This window comes from Mesoplodon bidens (genome assembly GCF_964165515.1).
Source record: "Mesoplodon bidens genome assembly, contig: HAP1_SCAFFOLD_205, whole genome shotgun sequence".
NCBI lineage: Eukaryota > Metazoa > Chordata > Mammalia > Artiodactyla > Ziphiidae > Mesoplodon > Mesoplodon bidens.
The window spans coordinates 730,039-755,810 of NW_027672037.1; the positions used below are offsets into that span (position 1 = coordinate 730,039).

Here is a 25,772-nt window from a genome sequence, read left to right on the forward strand (position 1 = left end):
ATAATGGTGGATACATGTCATCACACATTTGTCCAAGCCCAAACCCATAGGATGTACAACAGCAAGAGTGACCCCTACACAGCACTGTAAATCAACTACACTCCAATAAAATTAAAATGAAAAAGAGTGAACCCTAATATAAACCATGGACTTTGGGTGATTAGGATGTGTCAATGTAGGTTCATCAGTCCTGACAACTGTACCTCTCTGGTGCTGATGCTGATAAATGGGGGAGGCTGTGTATGAGTGGGGACAGGGGGTACCTGGGAAATCTCTGTATCATCCTCTCAATTTCGCCATGAACATAAAACTGCTCTGAAAAACGTCTCTGCTCTCTCTATGTATATATAGGGTTACTTCTGAGAGAGAAGATTGAGCATAATTGCGATTTTTCCTGTTGACTCTGTCACGTCTCCTTTTTCTCCAGTAATCACGTCGCACTTGTGTACTTTTTTCCAGGAACACTGCTTCTCAAGTGGTGAAGCAAAGTGAAGTCTGGAGAAGGGAACACTTGGCCACATACCTAAGAAGCCTCCCTCAACAGATGTCCCATCGTGATCAGATTCAACGCAATATTTCAGTCATGTAACTATGTGAGAAAAGAGTTTCAATCACCTTTGTTGGAGCTGGAGAACTGGATCCCCACCTCGTGGAGGAGATGCTCCGTTTCCTCCAGCCAGGACAGTGACAGGCGCAAGATGTCCAGCGCCACCTTCTGGAGCCCTGAGACAGGTGGGCTGACCTGCAGGTGCTGCAGGAGGTCGACCTCCTTCTTCAGGTCATTGCTACAGCAAGACATTGTCATGCATGCCTGGAAAGAGATGAGGTCGTGAGGAGCCCGGGCACCATCGCCAGAAATACCACCTGATGGCTGTGACCCGCACAGAGCAGTGTTCTTGACGGGCCCGTGAAGCAGGCAGGGCCGTATGTTGGCCGCCCTGTGACGGCCCAGTTCTACTTCCCTTTTTTGGGGGGCGGAAGGAAGGAGGCAGCTTTTATTTCACGTGCACTCTAATTGGGACTCTGGATGGTCAAAGAGACCCTTTGTTTAGGTATAGGCAATTCCAAAGCCAAATTGCCAAGGACGATTTGGCTGAAAGGGGAAGCAAATTTGGTTACAGAATTCCTGCTGAGATCAACACACAAGCTGGTCATAAAGTGCGGTTTCCTGATTTGAAAGAGTGCTGACAAGCCAACATTTGCCCAGACTCCCCAGATAGCAGCTGCATATTTCCAGAGAAAGCAGAAGCAGCTGCCTGATGTGATAAGCTGGATCCCTGCATGGGAGCCATGAAGTGGGGGCTCTGCCAGACCCTCTGGTCCAATAAGGGTAAGAGCAGCCTTCCACTGCTGGGACAGAAAAGAAAACTGCAAATAAAGAGCAGAATGTTTCTTTGGTTTCTCTGGAAATAACACGGGGCTGTTTTTTTTTCCCCCGGGGTCTGGGGCCTCCCAAAGGCAGTACTTGGAGTGTGTCGGGCAGCTTCTCCTTGGCCACACCAAGTTCACCTGGGAGGCATTTCTGGAGGTCCTTTGTTTTCTGATCTCAAACAGATTTCTCCAACAAGAGAAAAGGTGGACTAAAAGCAGAGCTGGACAATTTCCTGAACAAGGAGCACAAAAATGAGACACAGGGGACATTTGAGGAATGGAGAAGGGGGCACCTGGCAACGGTCTAAGGATGTCTTCAGCTTCTTGATGTTCTGGGTGATTTCCTCCTCTTTGCAGCTGCTGAGCTGGGTCTCCTTCTGCAGGGTCTGCTTTTTCTGCCAAACGTTGATATTGTCCTCTGTGACCCTGCTGCTCTTCTCTAGTAACTGGTGAGAAAAAGAAAAAAAAAAAGATTTAAAATGCAGGGTGGGGCTTCCCTGGTGGCGCGGTGGTTGGGAGTCTGCCTGCCGATGCAGGGGATGCGGGTTCAAGCCCTGGTCGGGGAAGATCCCACATGCCGCGGAGCAACTGGGCCTGTGAGCCACAACTACTGAGCCTGCGCGTCTGGAGCCTGTGCTCCGCAACAAGAGAGGCCGCGATAGTGAGGCCCGCGCACCGCGATGAAGGGTGGCCCCTGCTCGCCGCAACTGGAGAAAGCCCTCGCACAGAAACGAAGACCCAACCCAGCAAAAATAAATAAATTAATTAATTAAAATGCAGGGTGGCTCTGGGGGGAGGGGACCTGGAGGGCTTCAGCTTAAGCTCAGAGGAGGGAGGTCCTGGCGTGTTTTGGGGATGGCTCTGGAGGGTGGATATTGGCTCTGTCACCGGGGCATGTTTCCCAGGATCAGAGATGGTTTTTTAAGAGCCAAAGGCCTGTCATGTGGCCACAAGTGTGTTCTAGATTCTTCTGCATTCTGGGAGGGATTCATCACGCTGAGCCTGATGCTGTGGGCTCCTAAAAAGGAGGTCGTCCGAGAGAAGCCCGTGGTGTGATCTTGTGACCCGCGCGCTGACACCCAGGATTGGAGAGGATAAACGGAAGGATAATAAGGCATCGTTACAGCCAGAGGCCCACCCTCACTGCCATCTGCCACTTCAGGAGGAACGAGCGAGCGAGGACGCACCGTCCATGCTGAGGCCGCCCCTTTCCTCGCGGGGCTAACGGAGGTTCACCGTGCGGGTCTGCCGACCAGACACAGTCCTGGGTGGTTTAATTTGATTTTCACAGAAACACTGCAAGGGAGTTTAACTGGCTTTTACTTTAAAAGCCAGGAAATCCCAGAAAATCAAAACAAATTTCATGGTGTAGCAACAGTGTGAAAAATATGTGCCACCAACAAAAAACAGGAACATATGCTCCCAGTGTCTGGAGCCCCGGGTCCCTGAAGGAGAAAGTGGGGAAGAGAGACGAGCCGTCTGATTGGAGACAGGTTTGTCCTGGAATGGTTTCACGCGTCCGCAAGTGGCCTTGAGGACCTGACCTCTGAAAAGCTCCAGCTGCAGCACAAAGAAAGGGAAGGGGATGAGGTGAGTGGCGCAGCTGCAGCTGCAAGGCTAGGGGAGGCACCTCCATCGCTGGGTCTGGGAGAAATCGGTGAGAAGGCTCTGCACGCCTTTAGTGGTCATTATGGGTAATTAACACCTTCACCTCTCACCGGAAGGGGCAGTGCCCACACAAGAGAGGGGGACAGCAGGTTTTAATGACTTTTCAGGTGTGCCCGCTTAACCTAGCCGACGCACACGGTCAGCACACACACGTCTCGGGCTCTCGGAAGAGCCACTTGCTGCCAATTATCCAGTGGGAAGTCCAGGGCCAGGAGTGCTCTTCCGTAATTGCTACGTTGGCACCAGGCTGTGAGATAAACATTGAGGCTGCCAGCCCGGGTAACTCGTGTCATCAGCAAGGGCTCCTGGGGAGAGAAGGTGGAGCTGCCTGCTGCCGTTTTGTGCCTTAGACCTTGTGTCCTGAAGACGACGTCTCCTGTATTCCTCTCCAGGTCCCCGGAGCCTGGTGCAGTGCCTGGCACACAGCAGGCACTCAATAAACGTTCATCGAATGCTTAGAACAGAAACACCTGTCAAGTCAGATGTTCAAAGTCCTCTCCTTCAGTTCAGCCAGTTTTTACTGAGTGCCTCCCTGATGCTGGTGTCTTCATATTATGGATGATGAAACAATGCAGTTAAATTAAATCAGGGCTTCTAGAATGACGAGTTCAAGATGCCCCAGGCTCATGAGACTTGAACGGCAAAGAAGCCCATGATTCTCTGGAAATTTCCCAACGTGATGGCCCTTGGCCTGGGTTTTTGGCTCACTGGCAAAATGTGGTCATGAAAGGCTCTAAAACAGAGCCCTGAAGGACCACAAGGGCCACGGAATCAATGAGAACGTCAACAGGTCCTAAGACACAGGAGTCTGCTGCACACCAGGGAGCTCTGGGAAGCCAAGTAGAGGAATTGTGACTCTCCTAAGGACACCTCTGCAGTCATCCTGCCAGAAGCCAGCCGGGTGATTGGAGGGACTCTGGGTCGTCTGCTGGTTTCATGGCCAAGGGAGGGTCCTAGCTCGCCTGAGGAAGAGGTTATGTAGAGAGGGCCCTGTGGGCAATGGCCCGCGTTATCACCAGAGGCGCCCTACAGGACTGCTTGGTGGGGGGTGGGGGTGGGAAGGGACAGGTCCTGCTGGACGATGGGCTGAGTCCTGTGGTCACTGGCCTGGGGAAGGGCAGGACTTTAGGTCGGGAGTGGGCTGTGGAGACAAGGGGGTGAAGCAGGAAGGCCCAGGCAGCGCAGAGAAGCCTCGTTCGTCCTTTCTCTCTCGAGTCTAGACCTGGAGGAATCTCAGTGTCTTTGAGGGTCTTCCTGGATGACCCCTGACCAGAGCCATGACCAGGCGCTCGGCAAGTGGCGCAGATCATGCCCTCAAGGCGGGTGTGCGCCGTGAGTGCAGAGTGCCAGCAAGGTGAGGGGTAGCCCAGGTGCACGGAGGGAAGCCCAGGCTGGCGGGCTCTCTGCCTTGCTAAGGGGTCGGCACCCTGCAGGAGAAAGGACACCGGGGGTGATGGTGTGGAAGTTGGTTGAAGAGGCTTTAAAACCTACCTGAGGGTCAGCATCGTCCTTTAACTTGTGGGTGCCTCTGAAGTTTAGCGCGTGGGACAAATTCCGGTCACACTGATGGTTCAGGCTTGGATGCTACCAAACGCAAGGGCTTTGGGAACTGGGCTGGGTGGGACGGAGGGCTCCTTTGAGGATTGTGGTTCTTAACCTTTTTTGGTGGTTTACAGATCCTTCTGAGCACCCAATGAGTGACGAGGTGGACTCACTCTCCCAGAAAAAGAAAAGCACAAACACATACATGCAAAACGTTCTTGGTCCTCCTGGAGCCGTGGCTGCCAGGAGAGGATGCCTCGTGGAGGGGGTCCAAGATGGGCTGCCCTCGGTGGGCTGTGTTCTGGAGGGCCAGTGCCCCGTCTTGGGTTCTCCTTTGCTCTCCCTTAGCCTTTGGTGAAGGCTCGTTTGCATGTTCTGGCCCTCATGTCTGTGCCACGTGTCAGAGGAAGGGCCACTGGGCCATCGTGGGTCAGAGCCCTGGGAAATGGCCCTCTCCCCACCCTGCCCACCTCCACCTGGCATAAGCTGTGGTATTCTGGGTTTTACTTTATTAAGAAAAGTGGCAGGACTTCCCTGGCGCTCCAGTGGTTAAGATTCCACGCAGCCACTGCAGGGGGCACGGGTTCCATCCCTGGTTGGGGAACTAAAATCCTGCAGGCCACGCGGTTCAGCCAAACAAAACAAACAAACAAACAAACCAACAAACAGAAATGTGGCATTTCCCTGGGGACACTGACTGTAGCATCTGTTTGGGGTCCCAGAGGAAGAAAGATCGCTGTAAATGTCAGGACAAAAAATGTGAAGGAGAAAGTGCTAGAAACACCACCGGGGTCAAGAGCTCAAACCCTTCCCAAGAGGGAACCGCACAGCTGGTTCCCTGGGGTGGGCCTTGAGCTGGGACTGGCTGCTTGGTCAGGGTCTCAGGCAGCAGCAAACACTGGAGTGGGCAGCTTCCCAGAAGGAAAAGCCTCTTTAGTGAAATCCACGGGGACGCCGAAGCCGCACAAAGCCCTGCCCCTGAGATAAGCGGGTGAACTAAGCCAGGCCGTCTTCCTCCTCATTCATCCCTGCCGGCCGCTTGGGTGCGGGATTCCGTGGAGAGCACGGGCCCGTGAAGGGGCTCTGCAGCACGCCTACCTGACCTACTGCCCTTTCCAAATTGGCTTTAATGAGGTTTTCTCTGTTCCTCATTTCTTGCAGCTGAAGCAATTTCCTTCTGGAATCCTGCCGAAGCTTCTCTTCCACCTGAAAGGATGATGAAAGCGTGGGCTTGCTGCTAATGTGATCATCATGCCCTCTGGGGAAACTCTTCTGGGGGGGCTGCTAATGGCAGTGGGGGAGTCCCTGAGGGGTAGGGACAGCTGCAGCCCAGCAGCAGGGGTCACAGGCATGCACAGGGTGGAGGCAAACTCACAGGGAGTTGCCCCCTACGGGAAAGGGCCGAGCTCTGCACCCGGGACTCAACTATGTTCTACCGCACACTCCCATCCCAGCTCGGTCCCAAACAAGCCGTACGACACTCGGAAAGTTATTTCACTGCTCCGTGACTCAGTGTCCTCATCTGTCAAATGGGGATGATGATACTAGTATCACTGCATAGAGTTATTGTGGGGATTCAATGTTTGGAATAGTGCTTAAGGGCTCTGTGAGTGTGTTAAGTACTGTTGTAACCTAGGAAAGGTGGACAGGAATGTCCGCCGTACAGTCTCGTTCTAATAACTCGTGATGGGTACTTGGAAATGTTATGATTGGGTTTATTATCATAACTGTTTGTCGTTACCACTTTGAGCACACTCACTGGTGGTAACCTCTCTGGAGGCTTGCTAAAGCAATGTCTATTAAGAACTGCAGCCTGCCAAGGAAGGTATTTAAAGTGGAGAAGCTTGCCTACTTTTCCCCCCTTGCTTGGGTAACAGTCAACGCACGGTAAGCTTGGGCGTGCTCCACGCTACCCTTGGCTGGCCAGTGTAGGCCTTGCAGCTGCTCAATTCTTGGATGCACCTGCTGAGCCCTGGGCCCTGGCACTAACAGGAAATGAGGCAAACTCTCATAAATAAATGGAAAGTTTTTGTGCTGAAACAAATTCACAGGCTGTTTTTTTAGGGATCTGAAGAGGGGGATCACAGGGATGTAATAAAAGACCCAGAAAAGCCCTTAAGAGCTTTCTTCTGAGTAGTGTGGTCCAGTGGAAGAGCCTCTACCCAGCTCCGTTACCTTGGAAAAGTCATCTAAGCTCTCTGGGCCTTAGTTTTCTCCCAGGTCTAAACATGCTCTGACTTCTATGTCAGCAGCCTTTTTCATGTGCTGCAAAAGCCAAGTCCAGCCTTGGACTCTGCCCCTGTCTGTGTTCTGCATGAACAGCCCCCGTTCCCGTCCCCAAGCCTCAGAGTCACCTTCAGCGGCCGCCCTGCTCCCTCCCTCACACTTGGTGGTCTCACGCCTGTCCTCCAGTCCCTCTAACATGCAAGCTGGACTGTGACAACTGGCCTCCTCGCCTCGAGTTTAGATTCTTCCAGTGCAATCTTAACGGTACTCTGAGAGTTACCCAGCTGTAAGGCAGCTCTGTCCAACAGAAATTTCTCCAGCGGTACAGGTACTCTGAGCGAGGCTGTGTTGTCTAATACGGCAGCCACCAGCCACATCTGGGGATCGAGCACTCGAAATGGGGCTGGTGTGACGGAGGAACTGAACTAAAAATTTTAGTTAATTTTCATTAATTTCAGTGTAAACAGTAGCATGTGGCTGTTTGCTACGCCAGCGTCACTGAAGTCAGACGAACCTGGAGTCAGACAAAACCGACTGTGCCATTGGGCTAGTTACTTTACTAGTAACTAGTAGCCTTGACTTTCTCATCTGTAAAATGGAGAGGATGATTTCTAGATCACAGCGCTGTTGTGAAGATGAAGAGATGAAATGTTCAAGGGAACTCCTAGTACGTGAGAAATTGTAACGATCATTTTCACCCTGATTACTGTCCACAAATGTCATTGCATCAGTCACTTGTTCAGAAGCCTTAGGAGCTCCCCACTGCCTGTGTGGTACAGAGCCCAAGTGCCTGAACTAAGGCAAAACACCAAGCTAGGGATTCAAGAAGACCCTACGAACTCTGAACGAGGTAAATAAAACTGAATCCACCCCTAGATAAACCATAATAAAACTGCTGGAAATCAAGGGAAAAGACAATCTTAAAAGCAACTGGAGAAAAAGACAGATTATGCAAAGGTACAACAGTTAGGCTTACAGATGACTTCTAAATAGAAATAATAGGAGCCACAAGACAATAGTGACATATCTAATGCTGTATCTAATGTGCTGAAAGAAAAGAATTGCCATTGTAGAATTCAATACGCAGTCAAATGTGTTTTAAGAATGGAGGTTAAATATACATCTCCAGACAGACAAACAGGCACATTTGAGAATTTGTCATCAGCAGAGCCACAATGAGGGAAAACATTAAAGGGTATTCTTCAGACACAAGAAAAATGAACCCAGGTGGGTGATCAGAGATGCAGAAAAGACAAGCAACAGTAAGGGTAATGTGTGGATATGATACTGACTATAGCAAAACACTACTAATGTCTTGGGGGTATTAACTATCAAGAGGAGTTTAGAAAATGACAGCAATGGCTTATAAATCTGGAGGGGGTAAGTGAGGTTAAGGTGTTTGAAACTCATTGCACTGTCAAGGAGAAGGGCATAATTATCAACTACTATTGCCTCTTGGTAAGTTAAGAATGCAGGGCTTCCCTGGTGGCGCAGTGGTTGAGAGTCCGCCTGCCGATGCAGGGGACATGGGTTCGTGTTCCGGTCTGGGAGGATCCCACATGCCACGGAACGGCTGGGCCCGTAGGCCATGGCCACTGAGCCTGTGCGTCCGGAGCCTGTGCTCCACAACGGGAGAGGCCACAACAGTGAGAGGCCCACGTACCGCAAAAAAAAAAAAAAAAAAAAAAAAGAATGCATATTGTAGTCTTCAGGATGACTACTAAGAGAATAGTAGAAGAGTGAAAAACTTAATTAATGTGTGATTTTGGTGAGTCAAGGATGAATGCTATTGTCTTACTATTACTAAAAGAATAGTAAAAAAGTGAAATATTTCCAAGCTAATAGAGGGGGAAAGTGGAATAAGAGAAAACCATCCACTCAGAAGGAGGCAAGAAAGGAGAGAAAAAGGAACATAGCACAGATGGTACAACTGGTATTGAGCAAGAAGGTAGATTTAAACCCCAGTACACGAGTAATTACATAATATAAATGGACTAAAAGTCAAAGATTGTCAAACTGGATTTTGTAAAAATGATACGCTATTTGAAGGCATATGTCTAAACCTTAAGACAAAAATTGACAGAGAACATATGAAAAAGATATGGTATGAAAACTCTAACCAACAGAAAGCCAGTGAGGAAGCTAAATGACAAAGGAGACGTTAAGGGAGAAACACTACTAGAGATGAAAAGGGACATTTCATGATGATCTAAAGTTTTGCTCTACAGGAAGTGTTAGGATTCTAAATTTATATGCACCTAGTAACACAGCCTCAAAACATATAAAGCAAACATCGTTCATATTAAAAGAAGAAACACACAAATTACAAACATGTTGAGATTTTTAAAAACATTCTCAATGATGGAACAAAAAGACAAAAAAAAATCAATATGAGAATTTAAGTTGGAAAAACATCATTGGCAAACTTGATTTAATGGATCAATTCTTTCTTAGATAATTTCACAATTAAGATTTGAAGGCAGTCTAGGGTAGTGGTTACTCACAGGAGCTTTGGAGTCAGGCAGACCTGGATTCAAGTTCTGCCACAACTACTTTATGCAAGTGAACTTGGATAACTTCCTTCACCTCTGTGTCAGTTTTCCCGACTGTAAAGTGGGGTTAATACCAGTATAGACCGCATGGGGTCATTGTGAGGATGAACAGAGATGATGCAGGTGGAGTGCTGGCCCCAGAGTGGTTCCCAGGCCGACCTGTCCCTGCCATACCTTGCTCTTTTCCTGCAGCGTCATAGAGATCAGGCTCTGCTCGGTACTGCTCCTTTTCAGCTCCACCCTCAGCTTCCTCATTTCTTTTTCCATGTCATGGATTTGCTGAAAGAGTTCCAACAACAGGGAAGTCAACTTCAGAACTCATTTCATCCGGTTCATTAAGGCAGAAACCTAGTCTGGGATTCGCTTCATTCCTTCCCTTGGGGGACAATTCCACATCTTTGAGGCAAAGGAGACTTTCTTTCAACGGATGCAGAGAAAGGGCTGGGTGAGGGAAAATTTGAGTTTCTTTTGAAGATCAGCATGGATCCTGGATTAAACAGTATAAGATACCTATCCACTCATTAGAGTCTCTTTCCTTGGGGCACATTTTTGAGTTCAATCTAAATAAGGGCTGTTTGGAAGACACAATGGGCACAGTTCGGAAGCAAAGAACAATGACATTTTTCTTTTATCTCATTTGAGGCAGAGAAGTGTGCTCCTGACAGAGAGAAGAACACACGTCTCCTTTCCCCGTCCCAGGCACGGTCCTTCCCAATGGATGGAAAACGTATGCCTGGTGATGTGCACGAGGGTTCGGGCCAGTACAGGGGGTGAACATTTATATTGAGTTGTCATCATTTCACTGTATTGATTTTTATGTTCACCTTCCATACAAGGCCAGTGATACATTTGCTTTTTATTTTGTTTTTATGAATTGTTGTAAAATTGAATGTATTTAAGCAAAAATAATTCAAGAAGAGTTGTGTTAATAACAGTGATCAGGGCCGTGATAAAACTTGTGACAGTGGATCATGAAAGTCTGGGCATCAAAGTCCAGGGGTAGGGACCACGTTGAATTTCTAGCAGCATACGGTGGCCACCTCCCGTCCCTTTCCCCAGGGGAATCCTGATGAGGGGCCTTGAGCCAACTGCCCAGAAAATCTGGGGAGAGTGTGTTTTCCATGGACTTTTCACCCATCTCTTTGAGGCTAGCAAATCAAAGAATTAGGAGACTACATTAACAGACAAACACCCAGAAAGCCCCAGAGCTTGTGCTAGCTAATGAGCCAAGGAACCCCTCCAAAACACTCAAGGTCACAATCTAGGCTTTCAGTGGACACCTAGGGGTCAGGAGGTTCAACGCACGGTTTTGCAGAGTTTTAACTCTTTCTCTTGGGCTTCCCACTTCTCCTTCTGGGCATCTTCCTTCTGTAACTCTTCTTTCAGCACTGAGCACTGTGGAGAAAAAGGACAAGGCCACAGGGGCTTGGCTGGGGGTCCCAAGTACCTGTGTTCACGCCCAGGAGTGTTTCCTGCTGTATAACCCAATCACACCTCTGAATTCTGAGAGGTAAGACCATTTGTGTGATGGGAGCACGGGATCCTGCAGTCGTTCCCAGTTCACCCCTCTCATGAGTTCTGAGGAATAGAGCATCCAAATTCCTCTTCAAAGTTAGCAAACTTCACTGCAGGGGAAATCCAGCTTTGCAGAGTCTGGGTACTTAGGGTGCAGGAATTGGGATGTTTTCACGCTGTGACCGGTGAGGGTGGAGGGGCCCGAGCCAGTGAGCTCGGGTCCATCTTACGGCTTTTGTGCAGGTTGAGTCTCAAAGACACAACTGCGCCGACTGGTGTGGAGGGGTAAACGGAGCTGTCTTGCCCGAAGGCGGCTCGGCAACAGGAATTAACGGCATAAGAATGGATGTGCCTTCTTTTGACCCAGCAATTCCCACTTTAGGAATGTACCTTAAGGACAATGACTGGAGAAATAAGTAAATCTGTAGTTTCAAGGATGCTCTTCACAGAATTGTCCGTAACAGTGGAAGAAAAAAAAAAAAAGAGGAAACAACCCAAGTGTTGTTTAGAACAGCAGACCACTTTATAACACTGGGTACATCCAGGAGAAAGTATGTAGCTTTTAAGACGAATGATAAGAGCGTTGATTTATTAGCATGGGAAAATAGTAAGTATTTAAAATTTTTAAAAATGTGCATAGTATAAATTCACTATAAAATGATTGATTGATTGATTTCTAGGCAATATATAGAAATAAGACTGGAAGAACATACATGAAAATATTAACACTGATTTCTCAAGGTTGCATTTCCTCTCCTCTCTTTTTATTTTTTCTTCTCAATGTCATCTACTTATTTTTCTAAAATTAACACACATGATGTATGTCATTAAAAAAAAAGGCATATCAAATGTTCACAAGAGCAGAACCCTTGGTGGTGACGAGCCCTTCTTCTATTGGCCAGCACAGTCTAGAGGAGAAGGGACCTCATTCCGAGGTCAACGAGGAAGGGGAAACGGGGACATAAATCATCCAAATGCATTTCAGGAGGTAGAAGAGCCAAGCAGGTGCTGTCTTTGCAGATTCCTTCTACTTAGCACCACCTCTGCATCCCCTTCCCGTCCCCAAAACACACACACACACACACACCCCACATAAAACAGCTATAGCACATGCCTGGGAAGACACTCTGCTTGGGAGAAACGAATGCAGAGGGCTTGGCCAGGCAGCCAACCCAGGGCAGAGGCAGAACAGCACAACTAAAACCAGCCTCCCACTTCTCAGAAAACGATTTTGTCATCCCCATTTCACAGATGGGGAAATGGAGGCCAAATAAGTTACAATAAAAGAAAGCTCTGGGATGGGACCCTGGTCTGTCTGATCCCAAAGCTCATGCAGTGCCTTTCACCAGCTCCAAACTGGATATGGTACTACGTACCAGGTATTACTTATTGTGCCTTTTCCTTGGAACCTCAAGATCTGTTCTCACCCCACCCCCATGCAGACCTAGCTATCGGGTAGCCTCTGGGAATCTCTGAGTTGCCACCTGAGATGAAAGCTTTCAGGTTTTACCTTGACTCACAGAAACAGGCACATCATGCAAATACTGAGAAATCTTATCCTATAGAGTCAGGATTCTAAAGTTAGCATTGAAGGCAAGAGTTGCAAATAGTCAGTTACATGGAAAAAGCTCTTTGCTTGCCTACCACGTTCATCTTCCATAGAGACATTCTACACACTAAAGTCTAAGGAAGAAATGAGAGTCTGCGTGTTTGCATCTGGATCTTCAGATATTCTGCTTTGAAGACAATTATGAGAACCAGTGGTGCTGGGACCATGATGCAGCCGTGTGGTCATCCTTGCTCACAGAGAGATCGTATTCTGTTTAATGTTAAACTTTGTACTGGCAGTATATGCTCATAGGTGTGTTTGTTGCTGGGATTAAACAAACTCATTTATAATAGGGGTTAGAAAATGTTTGCTGGATTTGAAAATATATATTGCTTATTCTGAGCCACATACACACTGTCCTTTGAAAGGCTTCAGAGAAGTTGGCCACCTGCCCAGCAGCTACCCTCCCTGTGTCCTTGGGCACTGGCCTCATCTCACCACCGTGTGTCATGTGACTCCACTGTGTCTGCTTTTTGCAGCTACAATTTGCTGATGACCCGACACTCACTCTGGAGCTGAGGGCTTCGAGCTGGTGATCCTTTTCTTTGTTCTCACTTTTCAGTTGATTCACCTCCTGTTTTAGTTGTTGAACTTGACCATCCTTTACTAACACGTCTCTTTGCAAAGATGACACCATCTCTGTAAAAGAACCAAACCAAACCAAAACAAAAGACTCATGGAGGTCAAAGAGGCAGGAAGGATTATTGGCAACACCATGGCTGTCAGCCAACGTTTGGACAAGACCTTCCAAGTCTGGCCCACCACCGGTGCCCTCCTAGAACTGGGGAGGCTTTTTCCAAGGGTCCCAGAGCAGGAATGGGAATGAGAGCAAAGTCCACGGAACAGGGTTTGAGGCTTCAGTGAGAATGAGGGGCAGTCAGCACCAGCGAGAGGAGAAGCCTTTGGGGGCCCCTTGTGGGCACAGGCCAGGCAAAGCTGGGAGGAGAGGCCACACCATGGGCCTGGGGAACAAAGGCCCAGCACAGGGAAGGTCCAGGAATTCTTCTCCAGAGGCCAGGAGACGGGCGTGTGGCAGAGGGCACTGCTGGACGCTATTGATGGGGTGGTGGTTTTCACACTCCTCTGAGTTTGGACCCCTCTCTACCACTTATTAGCTTGGTGGTCTTGGACAAGTTATTTCACCTCCCACTGTCTGTCCCACACAGAGTTATTGTAAGGGTCAAATGATGCGGTATGTCCCAAGAACTCAAAGTGGCTAAATTATGTTTGTTACAGGGCGCCTATTATTTTTCTCGGCAGCCAGCTTCCAAAATGGCCCCAATGATCCCTACCACCTAGAATTCATGCCCTGTGTAGCCCCTCCCACCCTGAATAGGGCTGCCATGGGTAACCAATATGATACTGTGGAAATGATGGAATGTTTCCTCCCAGGCTGGGTCATAAAATACACTGTGGCCTCCTCTTTGCTCTCTCTCGAATCACTCACTCCGGGGGAAGCCAACTGCTGTGTCATGAGGACACTCAAGCAGCCCTAGAGAGAAGCATGTGTGCTGAGGGACTAAGGCCTCCAGCCAATAGCCACATGAGCAGCCATTCTGAAGGGGGATCCTCCGGCTCCCCCCGAGGCTTTAGATGACATGACTGATGCCCCAGCTGACATCTTGACTGCAACTCATGAGAACTAAGTCACCCCCCGCTCAAATTCCTGAACTACAGAAACTGGGGGAGATAATAAATATTGGTTGGGGTTTTATCCATTACATTTTGGGGTAACTTGTTATGCAGCAATAGATAACTACTCCATTACTGTAGCACCATTTTTTTAAACATCTTTATTGGAGTATAATTGCTTTACAATGGTATGTTAGTTTCTGCTTTATAACCAAGTGAATCAGTTATGCATATACATATATCCCCATATCTCTTCCCTCTTGCATTGTAGTATCATTTTGAATAAAAGTGGGAAGAAGGGTGCATAAATGCAGTGGTATTGGGTTATCTCCTACAGTTGTTTTCTTGAAAGAACATCAGGCCTAGTTTTAGTGGTAGGTATCAATCAAGAATGTCTATGAAATAAAGCACAAAATGCTCCAGAATTTCATTTTAAAAATGAGCTCTGCCTCCAGGACACAGTTCAGTTACTTGGAAATCCCTCTGGGGCTTGCCACACTTTGAGTGGGTCCAGCCCATCTCAAGCATTATCCCAACCCAGGTCTGTCCGACTCCCTGATCGGAGAAGGTGGGATCTGAGACAGGCTTGATGCTTGGATGAGGTTTCACTGGGCGACATACGGGAGGAAGGTGAGGACCAGCGAGTTCATCCTTCCATTCCTGGTGCCCAGAACAGCACCTAGCCTGGGGGAGGTGCTCAGAAAATATCTGAGGACATCCCAAGTGAGGGAGGAGCATAAGCAGAGACCTGGGGGTAGCAGGGGGTGGGGCTGGGTGTGATTAAGTTGCAGAGTGAGGCAGAAGAAAAGCACAGATTCATACAGAGATGGGGATCCACGTGCGACTCAATGCTATGCCTGCCTTCTACAGCTGTGGGCATGTTTCCTGCTATGCGCTGGCTGCTTTCAGAGTGATGTGCCCCTCCGAGGCTCACTGCCTCCTCCCTGTCACCTGCTTCTCTCCCTCCCCTCGTCTGTGAGTGGTCCCTCCTCTTCAGGTCTCTAGACATGTCAGTTTCTGCTTAAAAAACTCCACTGGATTCCCAACACCCTTGGAATAAAAACGCAGACCCCCCGACCCTGCCCAGCCTCACAATCCCCTGTTCACTCCACGCAGCCTCGCTTGCCCTTGGCTTGTCCTTGCCCACCTGAAACAGGTCCTCTCTAAAAGAAGGACATAGCCGTGGAGGATGCAGCATAAACTGGTTAGTATCGGCTAGGTCCAAGGGGGTGTATGATTCGACTTCCAGGGGAACTGGAGCCTCATTACAGACTCATTGTAATACATGAGCAAAATGACACACGCACCAGCACCAGGACTCTTCCGAGGCTGACCATAAAGGTCAAAAAGTGGGTGGTGGGGCTTCCCTGGTGGCGCGGTGGTTGAGAGTCTGCCTGCCGATCCAGGGGACATGGGTTCGTGCCCTGGTCCGGGAAGATCCCACATGCTGCGGAACAGCTGGGCCCGTGAGCAATGGCCGTTGAGCCTGCGCGTCCAGAGCCTGTGCTCCGCAACGGGAGAGGCCACAACAGCGAGAGGCCCGCGTACAGAAAAAGAAAAAAAAAAAGTGGGTGGTGGCCCAATGCCTGGAAATCCCCGCCCCTTCCCCAAAATATTAGAGTTGTCCCAATCCTCCCACTCATTAGCCTATAAAATTACCCAGCCCATAAAAACTAACCGCCCCATATTTGGGGGCCTCTAGCCTTCTGAGATGGCCCACACTCTGTCTGTGGAGTGTGTTTCTCTCTAAAGAAATCCACTTCTTACTTTGTCTTTCACTGAATTCTTTCTGCGATGAGACATAATGAACCTGAGCTTTAGTTAAGTCCCGAGACCACATGCGTGATCTCGATTAAAAGATAGTGGGTTCTGACTGAGTTCGAGTCCCAGCCCACGGGTTCAAGTCCCACCTGAGTTCCATGGTTGCACACCCACTAAGCTGGTCCCCCTTGGCCTCCCCCCTTGAAGCGCTGGCCACCACGACACACAGTTTATTTTCTCCACAGCACCATTGCTCTCTGAAGTGGGCTTGTTTATTCATCCGTTTACTTTTATTGTCTGTCACCCCCTCCCAAATCTGTGAGTACAGGAATCTGACTGTCTTGCTTGGCTCTCCCTCCCCGGAGCCTGGAACGGGGCCTGACACCTAGTAGGAGCTCAAGAAACATGTGGAAGCAATGAAGGAATCCAGGGAATCAAAGCTCAGTCACAGCTGTGCGTTGGCTGCCCCTCTCCCAACCCAAGCCCTTTATCAGGGAACCACCTCTGATCAAATTAGAAAATGGTTTCCCTTGGGCCCAAGTGCACTCGGCTGAAATGGGTGAGACCATGGGTGCCTTAAAGGAGTGACCCCATTTTGTCCACGCTCTAGTTTGCACTCAGGCTGCTTTGTGGAACCACCCAAGCCACAAGGCGACCTGTGTTCTCCCTGGTGGGGCCAGTGCTCAGGAGACCTTGTAGCCAAGAGATACCATTCTCTCAAATATTTACCTGGCCCTGCCCTCGGAACTGGGTGGCAAGAAACCTCCACTGAGGGAGAACTCTAATGCACCGACACGGGTGATCCCTGAGGCTGCACCCAGGTCAAGGGCACAGGTGTGCTGGTTGACTGGTGATGTCTGCGGGGGGAGCACAGAAGCTCTGGGGCCTGAATGCAGAAGCGCCTCACCTGACGTGATGGCGGCGTCCCTCCTTAAGTTCTCAACCTCGTGCTTCAGGGAGGTGATTTCTAATTTTCTCTCAGACAGGGTCTGGCACAGCACCTGGTTGTAGCCTTGCTGTAGGGCACTGATCTGTGGAAGGAGGCAACACACAGTCAGAGGGGGCCAGCCAGGCCTGCAGGACACGCCGGTACTTCTCCAACGTTGGGCAAAGAGTCGGGTTGACATTGGATCGGGGTGTTGGGGAAACCAAGGTTTTCAGTTGTAACTAGTGGAAGGGGCAGGAGGGGCCTGTTCCTTCAGTGACCACCATGTCATCGGTCCTCGAGACACGAACCTTATCTTTGTGGCCACCCAGGGGCTCCGGTGCTGCTGTCTTCCTATGACCTGTGGGTTTTCAGCCATAAATAGACCAGCTGTTGGTTCCAGATCATCCAGCACTGACTGGATGCACAGCAAAGTTCAAGAGCCGGGAGCAGGTTATGAAATGAATTCCCTCTATTGAGAATAGAGGGTAGTTTATACCTCACAGAACACTCCAGAGTTTACAAAGCCCGTTCACACATGCTACACTGATACTCGTCACAGCGTTGCTGAAGGCTGACGTTCCCATTAATGTGCCCATTTTGCAACGGAGCCAGGTTGAGACTCAAAGAGGCGAGGCCCCCTGCTCGGGATTATGTGGCTGGTCAGACGTGGTGTCTGATTCAAACCCAGTCTTTAGTTGCCTGGTTCCTCCTTCCCAGGTGGCTCTAGGAATGAGCGTGAGAAGTTGGAGGCTGTAAAGCATGGCATGGACTCGGGAGCCGGACTGTGGCCTTCAAGTCCTGTCTCTGCCAGTTAACGGGCTTTGTGAACACAAGGAGGACACCATATTCTGTTTCCTTTTGTTCAGTCTGTACGCGGGGTGATGGTAGTCCCAACCTGATAGGATTGTGAGAAGTATTTTAATAAGTTAACATGTGTACAAGTGCTCAGATCATGCCTGGCACACGGCACAGGGGGATGAGCTGTGACGGTCCTCTCCTCTGACTACCCACGGGGTGTTTTTTTTGTTTTGTTTCGGGGGATTTTTGTGTTTTTTTTTTTGCGGTACGCGGGCCTCTCACAGTTGTGGCCTCTCCCATTGCGGAGCACAGGCTCCGGACGCGCAGGCTCAGCGGCCATGGCTCACGGGCCCAGCCGCTCCGCGGCATGTGGGATCTTCCCGGACCGGGGCACGAACCTGTGTCCCCTGCATCGGCATGCGGACTCTCAACCACTGCGCCACCAGGGAAGCCCTCACGGGGTGTTTTAGCTTCAGCTTCCCTCGTCCGTCTCTGGGGAAGGTAGTTGGTAATCTTTATGTGTGCATTTGTAAGCCTTGCCAGGCTCACTTAAACGCCAGTGTGGTTGTTATTAAGAGGAAATACAGGGGCTTCCCTGGTGGTGCAGTGGTTGAGAGTCCGCCTTCCGATGCAGGTGACGCGGGTTCGTGCCCCAGTCCGGGAAGATCCCACATGCCGCGGAGCAGCTGTGTCTGTGGGCCATGGCCGCTGAGCCTGTGCGTCTGGAGCCTGTGCTCTGCACTGGGAGAGGCCACAACAGTGAGAGGCATGTGTACCACAAAAAAAAAAAAGAAAAAAAGAGGAAATACAGGAATCGTGGGTGGGAGGACCACAGGTCGGCTCTATCTATGGCTGCTGTGAGCACCCTCTAAGTCCATGGCTCAGAGCCCCCTCAAGGGCGGGCCCCCCTCCAGGGGTCTAGGTCTACACGTGGGGTGTGGAAGGCTCTCCATCAAAGGCAACGTTGGTAAGGGCCCGAAAGTAGCTGCCAGGCCTCGGCCTCCACAGAGCAGGTACCCGAGAGGCCAGGAAAGAGAGCTGGGCCTGGAACCCCCTCCCTCTCGGTCTGATGTGGCCAGACTGCTTGTTCTGAGTGGCCAGGACTTTCCCACCTCAAGGTGCACTGTGGGCCTTTGCCCTGTGATTTTTCAGATGTGAGGCCTCAGTACTAACACAGGGACACGTTTATTGGGGCATAAATGCCACACAATCCGTAGACAGGACAAGAGCTAGCTTGTTTTGTTTTAGTATTTTTTTTTTTTTTTTGCTGTACGCGGGCCTCTCACTGTTGTGGCCTCTCCCGTTGCAGAGCACAGGCTCCGGACATGCAGGCTCAGTGGCCATGGCCCACGGGCCCAGCCGCTCCACGGCATGGGGGATCTTCCTGGACTGGGGCACGAACCTGCGTCCCCTGCATTGGCAGGTGGACTCTCAACCACTGCGCTACAGGGAAGCCCCACTAGCTTGTTTTGATAGATCAAAATGGAAGTGACAAGGAGAAGGGTGCAATTTCTTTTCTTTTCTTTAAAATAAATTTATTTATTTTATTTATTTATTTTTGGCTGTGTTGGGTCTTTGTTGCGGTGCACAGGTTTATTGCAGCGCCTTCTCTTGTTGCAGAGCATGGGCTCTAGGCGCACGGACTTCAGTAGTTGTGGCACGACGGCTCAATAGTTGTGGCACACGGGCTTAGATGTTCCGCGGCATGTGGGATCTTCCCAGACCAGGGCTCGAGCCCGTGTCCCCTGCACTGGCAGGCGGATTCCTAACCACTGTGCCACCAGGGAAGTTATGGGTGCAATTTCATTGTTCTCCTAAGGTAAGTTTGCCAGATTTAGGGGAGGAAAAATGGATGTTCACTTAAATTAGGATTTCAGATAATGAATAATATTTCAGTGCAAATGTGTCCCATGCAATATTTGGGACACACACTAAAACGAAATTCTAAAATTCAAATTTAACTGGGTGTCCTTACTTTATCTGGCAACCCCACCCGAAGAGAGTTCCTAAACTTCAGTCATTCATATACCACTTTCACCATTTTTCCCATGTCTCTTGGCTAGTCCCACTATAATTTCTTAGCATTTTTCGTAGAAGCAGCTCCCTTTTTAAACTTAAAAACGTGCATTAAATTAAATATAACTGTTATAAGAGTAAATAGAGACTCACTATCTTAAATAAAAATAATCCCTCCAAAAGAAGAAATACAGGAATTTCCCTGTTTACCATCAGACCAGGTTGCAGGCATCACACTAAAAAAAAAAAAAAAAAAAAAAAAAGATTGGGGGGAGGTGGTGGGCATGCCCAGGTAATGGAGTTCGGGCGTGCTGATATGGCCACCAGATGGCGCGCACAGCCTTTGGTCTTGGTTTGTGTCCTTGGAAATCTTGTCATTATTACTCTGGTAGAATTAACAGAAGTGTCAGGGTCTCACAAGTTTTCTGACTCGTTTCATGCACCATCATGGTTCAGAGTCTAGGACATTTGGGGCAGTTACACTTACCTTTTCCCTGGGGCACCTGAGACATTATTGGGGGGGGTCTATGATAGAAGTTGCAGGGACACAGGCCACTCTGACCCCCACTCTCCCCAAGGCTATACTTTTGCATGTTTGTGCTTTGGAAACTTTGAGTGAAACAATTCTTTCACATCTTACTTTTCTCTGTTGGGGGGAAATACAACTTTTCCATAAAAGGTCCTTGGAACACTGAAAGTGTTTGTAAGCTCTTCTCAGCTTGATGCTTTTATTTGCATGATACCAGAGATAGAACACACAGAGACAAACTTCCAGAAGGGAAAACATACGTTCCCCTCTAAGACTCCAGTGGTTTTGACAGATTTAAAATATTTCAATCTGAGTGTCAGAGTTTTAGGATTTCGGATTGCTGGAAAACTCCAACGAGTCTTCAAACCTCTTTGATACTTTTACTATCAAAGTAAATATCCATATTGTTTGTAATGGCATAAATTCCAAGATGTTTAATGTCTGTTAAGCTGTGTAACAAAATGGGCACTGAATCATAAGAAAGTTAAGAGTGCTAGGAGGAGTGATTGTTTCAGGATGATAATTTGGCTTCTAATTACCACAGGCGTATAAGAGCACATGGAGGTAAGAATTTTCTAGTGATATTGTAGCAGATCGAAGATCTGCGAGAGCAAATCATTATGCACACACCTTCGGGGACCAGGGAAAACACATAAAGTAATCAGAACCATAAATCAACCTGCCATGTGGCTTACACTTCTGGTGGAATGCCCTGCAGGCAGTAGAATAGTTAAGAAACTAAAATGTCAGTGGATGAAACTCGATTTGAGTTCAAACCGATGGAGCCTCTGGTTCATATATGCCTTGCTATAAAATATTCTTCTTCAGTTATAAGTGAAGCTCCAGGGGTAGGGGCGGCAACAGCATGATGCATCAGTGTAATTATTTCTAGATAATATCTTTGTAAAAAAACATTTTTCCCCCAGATATCGGCAGCCACTTTAAATAATACTCAAATTGGGACCGGCTGATATTCAAAGATACGTGGAAATTATATAATATTCTATGTCAAATATATTTCAATTATTTAAAAAAAGGTATGTGGGGAATTGCCTGGCAGTCCAGTGGTTAGGACTCTGTGCTTCCACTGCTGGAGGCCTGGGTTTGATCTCTGGTCAGGGAACTAAGATCCTGCAAGCCGCGTGGTACGGCCAAAAAAAAAAAAAAGGTATGTGGGAATAATTCAGCCTCATCCATGTACCTGAAAAAGACATGTCATTTTCTCAGGAAAGCTCTGAAATGGGAGAATAACTGAAAGGAATATTTCAGCAAAATTGGGTTCAGTTCAAGAAAAAGGTGCTCATTAATGTGTCAGCTACATGTCAAGGTAGCTGTTTGCACTAATAATCCCTACAGGACCTGTTACTTTCATTGTTTTTTCAAAACCAGGTTTGAAGGAGAGTCATTAGTTCCTTTAAATATTAGAGCATGTATTTGTTGACTTGTTTATTCTGTCTCCCTCACTAGAGCATAACAGGGGGAAGGATCATGTCTGTCTTGTTCTCTGCTGAATTCTCAGAGCCTGGAAGAGGGCATGGCACGGAATAGGCCCCCCAAAATATTTCTTTGGATTAATGGACGGATGGATGGATGGATGAATAAAGAACAAACAAACAGCCACAGTCCTAACAGAGTTCTAGAAGGTTACTGGGCCCAACCTTTGCCTTCATGGAGCCTACAGTATCCTGCTAGAATCTCCTAGGTTCACCATACACAATCTGTGCCCTTTCTAGAGCACCATTTCTAGGACTGAAACTGTGTACCTAGAATCGGTTACAGAGGGAAAGACAGTAAACAGAGCACAAGAGAACAAAGGCCCCCAAGCACTGACTACGGTTTTTTTTTTTCTATCTCTTTTTTAAAAATGTTTATTTATTTATTTATATTTTTCTTATTAGTCACCCATTTTATACACATCAGTGTATACATGTAAATCCCAATCTCTCAATTCATCATACCACCACCCCCACCCCCTGCCGCTTTCCCCCCTTGGTGTCCATACGTTTGTTCTCTACATGTGTGTCTCCATTTCTGCTCTGCAAACTGGTTCATCTTTACCATTTTTCTAGGTTCCACATATATGCGTTAATATATGATATTTGTTCTTCTCTTTCTGACTTACTTCACTCTGTATGGCAGTCTCTAGATGCATCCACGTCTCTACAAATGACCCAATTTTGTTCCTTTTCATGGCTGAGTAATATTCCATTGTATATATGTACCACTTCCTCTTTAACCATTCGTCCGTCGATGGGCATTTAGGTTGCTTCCATGATCTGGCTATTGTAAATAGTACTGCAATGAACATTGGGGTGCATGTGGCTTTTTGAATTATGGTTTTCTCTGGGTATATGCCCAGTAGTGGGATTGCTGGGTCCTATGGTAATTCTATTTTTAGTTTTTTAAGGAACCTCCATACTGTTCTCCATAGTGGCTGTATCAATTTATATTCCCACCAACAGTGCAAGAGGGTCCCCTTTTCTCCACACCTTCTCCAGCATTTGTTGTTTGTAGATTTTCTGATGATGCCCATTCTAACTGGTGTGAGCTGATACCTCATTGTAGTTTTGATTTGCATTTCTCTAATAATTAATGATGTTGAGCAGCTTTTCATGTGCTTCTTGGCTAGCGGTATATCTTCTTTGGAGAAATGTCTATTTAGGTTTTCTGCCCATTTTTGGATTGGGTTGTTTGTTTTTTAATATTTAGCTGCATGAGCTCTTTATATATTTTGGAAATTAATCATTTGTCAGTTGTTTCTTTGCAAATATTTTCCCCCATTCTGAGGGTTGTCTTTTCATCTTGTTTATGGTTTCCTTTGCTGTGCAAAAGCTTTGAAGTTTCATTAGGTCCCATTTGTTTATTTTTGTATTTATTTCCATTACTCTAGGAAGTGGATCAAAAAATATCTTGCTGTGATTTATGTCAAAGAGTGTTCTTCCTATGTTTTCCTCTAAGAATTTTAGAGTGTCTGGTCTTACATTTAGGTCTCTAATCCATTTTGAGATTATTTTTGTGTATGGCGTTAGGGAGTGTTCTAATTTCATTCTTTTACATGTAGCTGTCCAGTTTTCCCAGCACCACTTATTGAAGAGACTGTCTTTTCTCCATGGTATATCTTTGCCTCCTTTGTCATAGGTAAGTTGAGCATAGGTGCGTGGGTTTATCTCTGGGCTTTCTATCCTGTTCCATTGACCTATATTTCTGTTTTTGTGCCAGTACCATATTGTCTTGATTACTGTGGCTTTGTAGTATAGGCTGAAGTTAGGGAGTCTGATTCCTCCAGCTCCATTTTTTTCCCTCAAGACTGCTTTGGCTATTCGGGGTCTTTTGTGTCTCCACACAAATTTTAAGCTTTTCGGTTCTAGTTCTCTAAAAAATGCCATTGGTAATTTGATAGGGATTGCATTGAATCTGTAGATTGCTTTGGGTAGTAGAGTCATTTTCACAATATTGATTCTTCCAATCCAAGAACATGGTATATATCTTCATCTGTTGCTATCATCTTTAATTTTTTTCATCAGTGTCTTACAGTTTTCTACATACAGGTCTTTGTCTCCCTAGGTAGGTTTATTCCTAGGTATTTTATTATTTTGTTGCAGTGGTACATGGGAGTGTTTCCTTAATTTCTCTTTCAGATTTTTCATCATTAGTGTATAGGAATGCAAGAGATTTCTGTGCATTCATTTTGTGTCCTGCAACTTTACCAAGTTCATTGATTAGCTCTAGTAGTTTTCTCGTGGCATCTTTAGGATTCTCTCTGTAGAGTATCCTGTCATCTGCAAACAGTGACAGTTTTACTTCTTCTTTTTCAATTTGGATTCCTTTTATTGCTTTTTCTTCACTGATTGCTGTGGCTAGGACTTCCAAAACTATGTTGAAGAATAGTAGTGAGAGTGGACATCCTTGTCTTGTTCCTGATCTTAGAGGAAATGCTTTCAGTTTTTCACCATTGAGAATGATGTTTTCTGTGGCTTTGTCATATATGGCCTTTACTATGGTGAAGTAGGTTCCCTCTATGCCCACTTTCTGGAGAGTTTTTATCATAAATCAGAGTTGAATTTTGTCAAAAGCTTTTTCTGCATCCATTGAGATGATCATATGGTTTTTCTTTTTCAATTTGTTAATATGATGTATCACATTGATTGATTTGCATATATTGAAGAATCCTTGCCTCTCTGGGGTAAATCCCACTTGATCATGGTGTATGATCCTTTTCATGTGTTGCTGGATTCTGTTTGCTAGTATTTTGTCGAGGATTTTTGCATCTATATTCATCAGTGATATTGGTCTGTAATTTTCTGTTTTTGTAGTGTCTTTGTCTGGTTTTGGTATCAGGGTGATGGTGGCTTCAGAGAATGAGTTTGGGAGTGTTCCTTCCTCTGCAATTTTTTGGAAGAGTTTGAGAAGGATGGGTGTTAGCTCGTCTCTAAATGTTTGATAGAATTCACCTGTGAAGCCTTCTGGTCCTGGACTTCTGTTTGTTGGAAGATTTTTAATCATAGTTTCAACTTCATTAGTTGTGATTGGTCTGTTCATATTTTCTATTTCTTTCTGCTTCAGTCTTGAAAGGTTATAACTTTCTAAGAATTTGTTCATGTCTTCCAGGTTGTCCATTTTATTGGCATAGTGTTGTTTGTAGTTGTCTCTTAGGATGCTTTGTATTTCTGCGGTGTCTGTTGTAACTTCTTTTTCCTTTCTAATTTTATTGATTTGAGTCCTCTCCCTCTTTTTCTTGATGAGTCTGGCTAATGGTTTATCAATTTTGTTTAACTTCTCAAAGAACCAGCTTTTAGTTTTATTGATCTTTGCTATTGTTTTCTTTGTTTCTATTTCATTTATTTCTACTCTGGTCTTTATGATTTCTTTCCTTCTGCTAACTTTGGGGTTTCTTTGTTCTTCTTTCTCTAGTTCCTTTAGGTGTAACGTTAGATTGTTTATTTGAGATTTTTCTTGTTTCTTGAGGTGGGCTTGTATAGCTATAAACTTCCCTCTTAGAACTATGGGATGCTTTTGCTGCATCCCATAGGTTTTGGATCGTCGTGTTTTCATTGTCATTTGTCTCTAGGTATTTTTTGATTTCCTCTTTGATTTCTTCAGTGATCTCTTGGTTATTTAGTAACGTACTGTTTAGCCTCCATGTGTTTGTGTTTTTTACAGGTTTTTCCCTGTAATTCATTTCTAATCTCATAGCATTGTGGTCAGAAAAGATGCTTGATATGATTTTAATTTTCTTAAATTTCCTGAGGCTTGATTTGTGACCCAAGATGTGATCTATCCTGGAAAATGTTCCGTGCGCACTTGAGAAGAAAGTGCAATCTGCTGTTTTTGGATGGAATGTCCTACAAATATCAATTAAATCTATCTGGTCTATTGTGTCATTTAAAGCTTGTGTTTCCTTATTAATTTTCTCTTTGGATGATCTCTCCATTGGTGTAAGTGAGGTGTTCAAGTCCCCCACTATTATTGTGTTACTGTTGATTTCCTCTTTTAGAGCTGTTAGCGATTGCCTTATGTATTGAGGTGCTCCTATGCTGGGTGCATATATATTTATAATTGTTATATCTTCTTCTTGGATTGATCCCTTGATCATTACGTAGTGTCCTTCCTTGTCTCTTGTAACAT

The 25,772-nt window shown here is 46.8% G+C and overlaps 1 protein-coding gene across 1 annotated transcript in view; it reads right to left on the reverse strand.

The window, feature by feature from the left end:
* Positions 1-25,772, reverse strand: part of LOC308610691 (forkhead-associated domain-containing protein 1-like) — a gene marked incomplete at its 3' end in the record, with an annotated part of 101,925 nt that overhangs the window by 23,310 nt on the left and 52,843 nt on the right. Inside the window, exons 6-13 of the mRNA XM_081259733.1 lie at positions 16,784-16,907; positions 12,992-13,122; positions 10,665-10,754; positions 9,534-9,638; positions 5,680-5,787; positions 2,848-2,931; positions 1,665-1,817; positions 616-811 (exon numbers count right to left, since the gene is read on the reverse strand). Of these exons, the coding sequence (XP_081115859.1) occupies positions 616-811; positions 1,665-1,817; positions 2,848-2,931; positions 5,680-5,787; positions 9,534-9,638; positions 10,665-10,754; positions 12,992-13,122; positions 16,784-16,907 (991 nt within the window). The remainder of the gene's footprint in view (positions 1-615; positions 812-1,664; positions 1,818-2,847; positions 2,932-5,679; positions 5,788-9,533; positions 9,639-10,664; positions 10,755-12,991; positions 13,123-16,783; positions 16,908-25,772) is intronic.